General features: G+C 36.6%; 1 protein-coding gene across 1 annotated transcript; it reads right to left on the bottom strand.

Annotated features, from left to right (window-relative positions):
• Positions 1-1,161: 1,161 nt before the first annotated feature.
• LOC117111099 (craniofacial development protein 2-like) lies at positions 1,162-2,778 on the bottom strand. Its single transcript, XM_033253982.1, has 3 exons — positions 2,583-2,778; positions 1,919-2,470; positions 1,162-1,589 (listed from the first exon to the last, which is right to left on the bottom strand). Exons 1-3 carry the CDS (start codon positions 2,776-2,778, stop codon positions 1,162-1,164), a joined length of 1,176 nt encoding a protein of 391 aa, XP_033109873.1.
• Between the last annotated feature and the right edge of the window lie 8,812 nt (positions 2,779-11,590).

Here is an 11,590-nt window from a genome sequence, read left to right as displayed (position 1 = left end):
CATTTGCGCGAGCTACGAACATGGCAGTTTCAACGAACATTTGGTTTAATCTGGATTAGTCAATGTGAGCATGTTAATGACGTCATCTACGCGTAATTTTGCGTTTTTAATAACGTGTTACATAATCGAACATATCATCTTAACCAATTGCCATTTCGAAATCATATTCAGTGAGCATAAACTTCAGGTCAAATTTGAATGTCACTTGTCTTAATTTTATGAGTGCGCATCATAACGCGCGCATACATGTGCGTCAAATTTTTAAAATGCTCAAAATCACTTTTTGACTAAATTAGAGCACGTTTCAGGCCATTCTGAGCATTTCAACATTTTTCAAATTTTTGGCACAGCGCGCGCATTTTTATGCACGTACATCATCATCATCAAGTCTCTTCTTCCCTGGAGGGACATAAGGCCACAACGAGATCCTTCCATCTATCCCGGTCTTTTGCTATGATAGTAGCACTGTTCCAAGTGAGACCAATTTCTTTAAGTTCCTTTTCTACCATACGCCTCCATGTTATCCTTGGACGGCCTACTTTCCGTTTCCCTGGTGGTGTCCATCTTAGAGCGATCTTCGGTGTTCTTTCGCATCCTCAAAACATGGCCAAGCCATCTAAATCTGCGGAGTTTTATTTCAATGCTGACACATCTACTCTTTGTTTTTTTCAATAATTCATTAATAGATATTCTGTTTGGCCAGAATATCTTACAAATCTTTCATAGGCATTTGTTGTGGAAGGAGTCTAAGCATCTAGTATCTAGTTTTGTTATTCGCCAACATTCTGATCCATATAATAGTATAGATTTAACATTGCTGTTATACAATCAAATTTTTGTCTTGAGGCTGAAGTTGTTTGATTTCCATATTGGACGGAGTTGGACATAGGCATATTGTGCTTTTCCAATTCTGGATTTGATGTCATCTTTTGGGCCATTATCAATACTGATGATACTACCAAGGTAAGTAAAGCTATCAACAGATTCCAGCCATTTACCATTCACAAAAATTTGAGGCTTAGTTCTGGTGTTAAAAGTCATGATTTTTGTTTTTCTTGAGTTTATTTTTAAGCTGACTTGTTCGGAAAAGTGTTCTAGTCTAGTTTTGAGGGTATACCGTAATGTTGGAGAATTTTCCAAAGGGTAACTCAGTGTATGCTGTCAAAATCCTTTAGACCAGTCTTCAGGCATAATACCGTCAGACCAGATTTTTTCAAATAAGTTGTATATGATTCTTGAAGACAGGTCAACTTCTGCTTTGAGCATTTCGGCATGGATTGAATTGTTTCCGCATGCCTTCCCATTTTTCACTGCTTTAATTGCAGATTTTATTTCTTCAATGGATGGTGAGGTTGTGTCAATATTTAAATCGTTTATAGCTGGGGTCGGGTTAGTTTTGTATTTGTTGCTCAACTGTTTGGTGATTTTATATACTTCATTCATATTCCCCATTGCTGCTGCTTCCTCAGCTCTATCAGCAAGAGTTTCAACATAGTGTCTCTTATCCTTTCTGGCACTTCTCTTCACATCTTTGTCCTTTGATTTGTATGTTTTCGTGAATCTTTCTTTGAGCCTAGCAGACTTGGTGACTGTTTGGTGATTTTATATACTTCATTCATATTCCCCATTGCTGCTGCTTCCTCAGCTCTATCAGCAAGAGTTTCAACATAGTGTCTCTTATCCTTTCTGGCACTTCTCTTCACATCTTTGCCCTTTGATTTGTATGTTTTCGTGAATCTTTCTTTGAGCCTAGCAGACTTGATGTTCAACAAACTTGTCTTTATTTCCTATCTTTCATCTATCTTCTTCCATGTCTCATTACTGATCCATTTCTTGCATCATCTTTGTTTGTATCCGAGAACATTTTTTGCTGTATCTACATAGGATTCCTTGATTGAGCTCCATATCTGCTCAACACTTGGGTCGTTATCATCTAGTAACTCATCTTGTAAGGTACTAAATCGATTTCTTAACTGTATTGTGAACATATTTGTTGTATCTTCCAATTTTAATTTAGCAATATCTAATTTTCTGCTTCTGGAATTTGATTGCGTAACCCTATGTAGCTTTAACATAACAGAACATATGACAAGATAATGGTCACTACCAGCATCAGCTCCACAGAACACTCTGACATCTTGAAGTGATCTGCGCCATTTTCCATTGATGATTATGTGGTCAATTTGATTTGTGGTACGTTTATCTGGGGATACCGAAGTGTGTTTGTGAATTGACTTGTGAGGAAATAATGTTCCTCCTATGACAAGGTTGTTGTTTGCACAGATTTCAACAAGTCTATCTCCATTGTTGTTTCTCTCCCCACATCCATGTTTGCCCATTGTTCTTTCAAAATTACTATAGTCTAATCCAACTTTTGCATTTATGTCACCCATGATAAGAAGCATGTCATGTTGTACTTTGGAGATTGCCATTTGTAGTTGATCATACCAGTCATCTTTGCAATCTTCATCTGCATCATTAGTTGGGGCATAACATATGTAGAACAGATAGTTTGCAGTATTTTAAATTAAACCTTGCTCGGATCAGTCTGTCGCTGATAGGTTCCCACTCCAACAGTGTACTTGAGATTTCTTTGTCAATTATAACAGCAACCCCGTATAAATGAATGTTCTCATGACCTGAGAAAATTACCGTATATCCGTCATTTGTTTTGATTTTTCCCGAACCGGTCCAGCGTGCTTCGCTGATTCCTAGGATCTGTATCTTGTGGCGTTTCATCTCATTTGTAATTTGTGCAAGTTTTGATGTTTCGTACATAGTACGGACATTCCAAGCACCAGCACGGAGCTAAGTCTTGGGTCCAAGAAGATTCTCTTTCACACTTCTAACTTCCCGATAAGGGCTTTCATTAGAAATAGTCATGCTGTCATTGTTACGACTCGAGTCTCCATGAACCAGGTTAGTCTTTTTAATTCTCGTTGTAGTTTCCGTAACAAAGTGTTTTTTACTTTGAGTATGTTATAGCTGAAACAATTATCTTTCATATATTTTACTTCTTTTTACATTTTGATGACATCATCATGGTAAAAAAAATTGTTTATTCTGACCCCCCCACATCTTTCTTTCCTCAAAACGTTGATAAGCCCATATCATCTTAACCATTCGTCATTTCTGAATCATATTAAGTGAGCATAATCTTCAGGTCAAGGTTAAATGTCAGGTACCTTAATTTTCCGTTCTCGCGACTAAAGTGCGCGTACGCCAACAATTATGTATACTTAATAGTCAGGAAGCATTTGTATTTTACTTCAATTATTTAGCCAAGTCTGATTTTTCATTTTTATTTGTTCAATGACACCACAAGGAACAATTTTCAGCTTATTGTCCAATTTGTAGATGCGTTTTTCACTCGTTGGGGGCGCTTTAAAAAAATGGCGGTTTGTGATATTGGTGCCTATATCTCGGCAACCACTGATGGTAGAAGTTTCTAAATGGTCTCAAAATGTTCACAATGTATATATTACTATTTACGCTAATAGAACATTTTGCTGAAAAATGGCCGGAAATGCCATTTCTGGCGATTTGACCTTTGACCTTGTATGCTCATATCTCTGTAAATACTAGTCGTACAGACTTGAAATTAATTTCAAATTGTTCGCAATATGTATATTTATATTTACTTTAATGAACATGTTTGTTCAGAAATGCCAGGAAACGTCATATTTGACCTTTGATACAAAATGCGTTCCGGTTAGGGTACCGTATATCCTTTACTGATTTTACTTAGATAATGTATTTTGTGTGTTAAAAGTGTTATAACATTTATATTAATAATTTCTTCGGTAGGAAATATTGTTTAAAAGTTATAAAAGTAGTATGACCAACAATCTTATGATCAGGTTGCCATTTACCAATCCAGTCAATAAAGTTCCTTAATATTATCCTACTAGTTCTGTTGTAAAGTCCTTTGTATTTTCACATCTATCACCACATTCACATGCATCAGTACAGAGAAAATTGTTCTTCTTACACCCACAAAGATTGGTTGAGCATGAACCATTGCAAGCAGGGGTGGCGCCAGGACCTGCTCGACGGAGTGGCTAAAGGCCCAGACGGGGGGGCTAGTGGAGCGAATCGAGTCTCACTTGGCTGGGGGCCAGGGGGCCGTCTAGGGCCCCCGGTGGGGGTCCAGGCCACGGATATTTTATGAATTATGGCGAATTTTTATTACTTATTTGATAGGCATCGAGTTACTATAATATGACTTCATGTAGGCTATGCTTTCTAATGTTGACATCAGCTACCAAAACCAAAACATTTTCAATAAAGCAAGAAACAAAGAGTATGCAATGCATTCTTGAAAGTGAAATTCTATATTTTGGATATGTTGCATGAAATCTGTCAACCACGTTGTCATGGTCGAGGTTGCTTCACCTATCACGATGTATTCCAACCATCATGAGGCTATCTAAATGAGCATTTGTCATAAAAGAACGCAAATTATTTTTAATTAGTCTCATTGAATTATTATTATTGTTGTTGTTGTTGTTGTTGTTGTTGTTGTCGTCGTCGTCGTCGTCGTCGTCGTCGTGGTCGTCGTGGTCGTCGTCGTGGTCGTGGTCGTCGTGGTTGTGGTTGTGGTTGTGGTTGTTGTTGTGGTTGTTGTTGTGGTTGTTGTTGTTGTGGTTGTTGTTGTGATGAAAAGTTAACACAAACGATATGGTGGCTAAACGAATATTACATGTAAATATTTTTTTTTATTTGTTCACCGACAAAATTTATCGTCTTCCCCGACGGGGGGCTATGCTTCCCCGACGGGGACCCTCTGGCGCCACCCCTGATTGCTAGTACATTTATGCATTTCTAGAAGAGCCTCTGGTGCTGGTTGATTTTTGCAGAACACAGGCTTTAAATTACCATCTTCTAGATCCATGAGTATCCTGTTGCTGATGGAATAGACGGATTTGGTTTACATGACGAATTCCATACCAGGGCCATATAGTATGCGCTTTCCACGTGTGGTCTAAGCGTTCCCATGGTTGGAGGTAATTGCTGTCCTTCTTTACCTTTCTGTGCAAATAATATCCATCTCAGGTCTTTCACATTATCTGCCTTGATCTTTGCGGTGCTGTAAAGAAGGCACACATATCTTTCCATTTGCCTGAATATCGACAATCTGGTATTTCACAGCTCAGTCCATATACAAATGCATCTAGTATTTCGTCGTCACATCGCATAAGCGCTTTGAAATGTGCTACTACTCCTTTTCCAGCAAATGTCCCGGTGTTATCTGTACCTTTGAATGCGTACCATCCAATCAATGATATTTGTTTTCCAAGTTTGTAATAGCATTCCCAGATAGATATCCTTTCACCTCGTTTCCTACAAAAGGTTGTCATTGGAGGAAGCATAGGATAGCTTCCCGTCAAAAGAATAAATACATCTGTATCCACGAAAAGTATGTCAACAATGGCGTTCTTCATACAATCAAAGGTATTTAGCAAAACTATTTGGTCACCTTCCTCTAAAGTATGATGTCCCGATTTCATCTCTGGCATCTTTTGTCAGTTCAGCTTTGGTCTCTATGTGCGATAAAAATGTCTTAATGTTTTTGATCTCTGTGTTGTCATTTACGTGTTATTGGATGGTAGTCGTTTTCTTTGTTCTCTTATCTCGTGTAATTTCTTTTAGAGAGCCTGGTAGGTACTGGTCAAAAACAACACGAATTTCATCATATGGTTTACTCATACCATCATGGTATACTCATACGATCATGTTAACACACTCAGATGCAAAGTCAGAAGCATTGAACTTATCAGATACCTTCTTTACCATATTAACGATACACATCCCATCAATAATTAAGATTGATATTTTTGTGGTATTGTCGTTTTGTGCAGGTTTGGTAACATTATCCGGTAGAGTAATGTTCATGATTGACTGCAGTACCTTTGATTTCCCAGAAAGCATTATCATTCCTCCGTCAGGATGAAAATTTGACGGTGGCGTGCAGTTGAACTCGTATGTTCCTATGACATCTTTAAGCGCAAATTCTGGTCTGCTCTTTGCCACAACCAACAATCTAGATAGCAGCTTCATCTCTTGTTTTATAGAAACTAATTGACCTTTAATTTAGTTTTTGCCACTGCTCCGACATCCTTGAAGTAGGAGAAGTTGTTTTTCTTTTGAGAGTCCCAAAAGTGTACGGGTTTTTCAACCATTCGTGTTGACACAAATTTATCAAATGCATCTTTTCTTAATTTGTCGCGATTTGCAATTGTTTGACCCACTTCATTTGAGGTTACAACAAATGTCACTAAATTGAACATGTCCGTTTGTTGAAATGGATTACCTTCCTTGGCAAGGACATCAACAAGCTTGGCAGCATTTTCTATCATCTTTAAACTTTTGTTTCCTTTCAACTCATGATGAAGTGAAGATGGTTGCCTGCATTTAATACCAGAATACTCTTTGAACTCACTGACGGCTCTGCTTAATGAAGGAGCTATGATGAAATATTTCTCAAGAGCATGTTTATTGCCTGTTATACCAACGAAACCACCTTTTACTTTCATTTTTTTATGCTCTTGTTCAATTGCATGGTCAGGGTCTATCGATGTAAATGGCACAGCATGTTCATATTGATAATTAAATGGCTATCTAAACTATATTTATATCACCATAGGTACATTATTGAACAATGTCCATTTATACTAGTAATTATCATTATTATTATTTGCCAATAAAAGTGGTATTCGAAGTACAAACACTTACCATGAGAAAATGACCTGTATTCTAGTCTGCATGTACTTTCAGCCAATCACAAACCTGTATTTTGTGTGTGGACAATGAGTGGCCTTAATTTATATCAAAACTTAGTATTACCAGTGGATCTGATATAAAACAATATAACCATTGAACCTCCGATAAATCGTACAGAAATGTAGTATTTATTTAAAATTGAAACAGTATCTATCAGTTATAGAATATACAAACGCAAACTTATTATTTTCAAAGGTCAAATATGACGCTTCCTGGCATTTCTGAACAAACATGTTCATTAAAGTAAATATAAATATACATATTGCGAACAATTTGAAATTATTTCCAGGTCTGTATGACTAGTATTAATACAGAGATATGAGCATACAAGGTCAAAGGTCAAATCGCCAGAAATGGCATTTCCGGCCATTTTTCAGCAAAATGTTCTATTAGCGCAAATAGTAATATATACATTGTGAACATTTTGAGACCATTTAGAAGCTTCTACCATCAGTGGTTGCTGAGATATAGGCACCAATATCACAAACCGCCATTTTTTTTTAAGCGCCCCCAACGAGTGAAAAACGCATCTACAAATTGGACAATAAGCTGAAAATTGTTTGTTGTGGTGTCATTGATCACATAAAAGTGAAAAATCAAACTTGGCTAAATAATTGAAGTAAGGCCAAAATAATGACAAATGCCTCCTGACTATAAAATTATGCCTACTTTTAATCAGTTATAGCTCCTTAGGATGAAAGGTAACCCCTAATTTTTTTTACATATTCTGAAAGCACATGAATTGTAGATATGATTTTATAGATCATTATGGCTGATCGGACATTGTGACGTCAAAATATTGCTATCTAATTTTTTAAAAACTGAAATTTTATTTATGACGTCATTATTTTTCAACTTATTTGACGTATCTTGCTTATTCTTGATCGATTGTCTTCCACCAGTGAGTATGGTATAGCTGAGACAATTCTCTTTCAGAAGTGTCCCTTTATTTTTCATTTTGATGACGTTATCATGATAAAAAAAAGAATGCTTTTTTGGAGCCTTCCCCTCTTTCTTTCTTAAAAAATGTAAACAATTTTAAAATAGAGGGCGGCAGACTATTTTGACGCTATCAAACCGATAGTTTGTATACTGTAAAGGGAAAATTGCGAATTGTCAAAATGCCTTTGTGACACTGTATTAATATCATTACCGTGCGCACGGACGTTAAGATGTACACATTCGTAAGTCAATAATATGCTCAAAATTACTCTTTTTAAAAACTAAATAGAGCATGTTTTAGCATATAATAATAGCATATAATAATTTTCAATCAGCACCGCACGTGCTTCGTGAGGGTCAAAGTACAGCGGATCACCAAACTCGTCCTCAGTGACGAGTTCAAATCTAGTTGGTGATACGCTTTCGAGCGTATCACCATTGTTTTTGTTCGGATTTTTCTTTATTTATTTCACACAAGTATACTTCACATCAAGTGTCCACTTCCTGCACCATTATCGTCCGCTCATCCACAGTAAAGTAAGTAAAAACTTTTTGACTAAATTAGAGCATGTTTTAGGTCAATTTTAGCATTTTTACTCGCGCGCACGTGCAGAAGCTGGAATTATCGTTTTCTTTACATGTTTTAGGTTCCTGACACTGTATTCACAAATTTCCAATCTTTTTCTGTCATTTAGGGTCAATAGCAATGCTGTACGCGCGCATAAAATATACGAATCTATGTGCGCGTTTTTGTCGACTTAGAGCGGAAATAGGCCAAAATCATGCCTATTTTCAATCGGTTATAGCTCCTTAGGATGATCGGTGACCCCCAATTTTTACTATATCTGAAAGCACATAAGTTGTAGATATGATTTTATAGGTCATAATGGCTGATCGGACATTGTGACGTCATCATTTTGCCATCTGAATTCAACAAACTGAATATTATCGATGATGTCATTTTAAAAAAGTGCGCATTTGAGCGTATCTTCCTTATCCTTGATCGATTTTCTCCAAACTTCGAGGAAGATTATAACTGAGACAATTCTCTTTCATAAATTTCACGACTTTTTACATTTTGATGACGTCATCATTTTTTACATAATTTTTTTATCTGACCATACATCTTTCTTTCCTCAAATCATTGAAATCGCCTATATCATCATAATTATTTGACATTTCTAAATCATATTCAATTGGCATAAAACTTCAAGTCTAATATGAATGTAATGCGCATAAATTTTCCGTGTGCGCATCATAACATGCGCGTACGCGTGCGTCAAAAATTTAAGTGCTCAAAATCATACATATTTTCAATCAGTTATAGCTACTTAGAATGATCAGTAACACCCATTTTTTATTACATATTCTGAAAGCACATGAGTTGTAGATATGATTTTATAGATCATAATGGCTGATCGGAAATTGTGACGTCATTATTTTGCCATCTGAATTAAAAAAAACTTTTTCCTTTAATTTCCTCATTTATTAACATATTTATTTAAGTGTATCTTTCTTATTGTTAGTCAATCGTTTCTCATCTTCCGAGTAAGTTATAGCTGAAACAAAGATCATGTTCTTCATTTTCATTTTGATGACGTCATCATGGTCAAATAGAATGATTTTTGGACCTTCATCTTCAATTATTGAGAAATAATATATTGGACAGACCAACAGAGGGCGGCAGACTGTATTTCAACGCTATCAGACTGATTATATAGTTCATATGAAGGGAAAATTTGTATCGTTACGATGAACAGTTATCAAAATTGTGCGTAGATGACATCACGCGTGACTGGCAACCTTAAAAAGCTTGTTATGACTATTTCAGATGAAGCCAAATGTTCGTTGAAGTTGGCATGTGCGTAGCTCGCGGCAATTTTGAGATATCGTGCGAACAGAAATAGGGAGAAAGAAAGAAGAATAAGAAAAAGAAGACTAGATTTGAACTCGTCACTGAGGACGAGTTAGGTGATCCGCTTGTCTTGACCCAGAAGTGTGCTAAAAATGACTTGAAACATGCTTTAAGTTACTGCATCTAAAAGGTGATATTTAGAATGTTAAAAACTTTAACGCACACGTACGCGCACGGGAAGATGTGTGCGCAAACTATAATCAAATATCACCTTTTGAATACAGTAATTTAAAGCACGTTTCATGTCATTTTCAGTACACTTCTGGGGTCGATGTCCGGCGGATCACCTTAACTCGTCCATAGTGACGAAAACATAATAATATTCTTCATAAATTGAAGACCCATGGCAGATGCAGGCTGGAATTTGGTCCTAACACAACATAAAATGGGTAAATGGGTATGCGTTTGACTCTAACGGCAATTTACGTCCACAAGATCAGGCATATTATCAATGAAAAAAATTGTTTAAATCTGTTTTCAATATTCTTTTGATTACATGGTGGTTATTATGTGACACGCTACCAGAGGCAAAGATTTCTAATAGTTCAACTTTATTAACATACTTAAACCCTCATCCTACATGTTCACTACATAACGAACCCCAGCAAACGGCAGCAGGGTGGATTACAACCCGAAAGACACAAGTGTACTACATATCAAGATTCAACTTTGTGTGCAATGCCGCCTGCACGCGTCATGACGTACGCACATTTTCACGCACACAGCACTTTTTAAATTGAAAATTAGGTTTTTTTGCATATCATGATTTCCTGACACTGAATTCACAGTTCCATTCTCTCATCCATTTTAGTGCAAAAACAATGCCATACATGCGCATCAAATATACGAATTCGTCCAATTTTGAGTTGACATACTGACATTGTATTAACAAATTTCCATGTCTTGTTAGATGCCTTTTTTTATTCTGATACCAAAAGTCTCCTTCATGTTCAATCATTCAAAAATCATCAAAATAACTATCATCACTATCACCGAATTCGTCTATGACGAATTCCGAATCTAGTGCTGAAGTTGTTGTTGCAATTTGTGGAGATTCCCCATTTATTCCTATGCCCTAGTTCTGCATTGCGTCGTCCTATGTCGCTGAGCTAGGTTGAAGAAAAAATCTAAGGAGAGCAAAAAATAGTTTAAAATTTACGCAGATATCGAAAAGGAATGGATACCACATTGGGAAAAAAATGTCTCACGTGATGTGAATTGAGACGATTTTGGCTTGCTTTGCCATTTTAATCATTGTACTGTCTATTATAACTCTGAAATTGTGAGTGTAAACAACATTCAGTAAGTTGGTTCGGCTGGCTACCTCTGCCACTGAGTGTAAATGAATTTAAGTTAGTGTTGTTTTTTTTTTTTTTATTATTTATCATTTCTGAAAAATTTATTTCATCACAAAGAGGGCTAGCGGCAATAAAGCACAACTAGGTAATACTTTACAAATCAGTTTAACTCTGAGCAATAACACAACAGAGCACTGGAGCGAACGAGCGAGTGAGTGGCCTGCTAGGTGGCACACAACTCGTCGCTCACATCACGAACTAACACAATCAAAGTAGATTTTGTTAGTTCGTGAAATCAAGAAAGCGCGTCAAAATACGCGCTGCTGTTGTTAAGGACTTTTTGTGTGGTAAAGAATACAAAATTGCTTGACAACCAATACGCGCTCGTTTTGACGTGCTACTGTGATTTCACGAACTAACACAATCTACTTTGATTGTGTTAGTTCGTGATGTGAACTACGAACTAAACAACAAAACACATAGAGTGTTGGCGCAATCGCCTCTTCCTTCTACCCTCCCAATTGTAAAAATTAGGAGACACAAATAAAAATAAGAACCTCCAGTGTGCTCTGAAAATGACCTCAAATCCGCAAAGCACAAAGCCTTAACAAATATAACATCAATGTGGTGCAAAAAACAATCACAGATTCTG

This window comes from Anneissia japonica, unplaced genomic scaffold (genome assembly GCF_011630105.1).
Source record: "Anneissia japonica isolate Jap-2015-1 unplaced genomic scaffold, ASM1163010v1 scaffold287985_len465408_cov153, whole genome shotgun sequence".
Lineage (NCBI taxonomy): Eukaryota > Metazoa > Echinodermata > Crinoidea > Comatulida > Comatulidae > Anneissia > Anneissia japonica.
The sequence above is the reverse complement of the archived record's forward strand: the minus strand, read 5'-3'. Positions and strand labels throughout refer to the sequence as shown.

Excerpts from the sequence above, each read along its gene's own strand:
- LOC117111099 (XM_033253982.1), bottom strand. The coding sequence starts at position 2,778 with ATGTACGAAACATCAAAACTTGCACAAATTACAAATGAGATGAAACGC. Across the intron at positions 2,471-2,582 it reads AATTGACAAAGAAATCTCAA|ATGAAGATTGCAAAGATGAC; the intron begins GTACACTGTTGG and ends CTAATGATGCAG. Across the intron at positions 1,590-1,918 it reads ACTAGATGATAACGACCCAA|TCACCAAGTCTGCTAGGCTC; the intron begins GTGTTGAGCAGA and ends ATCACCAAACAG.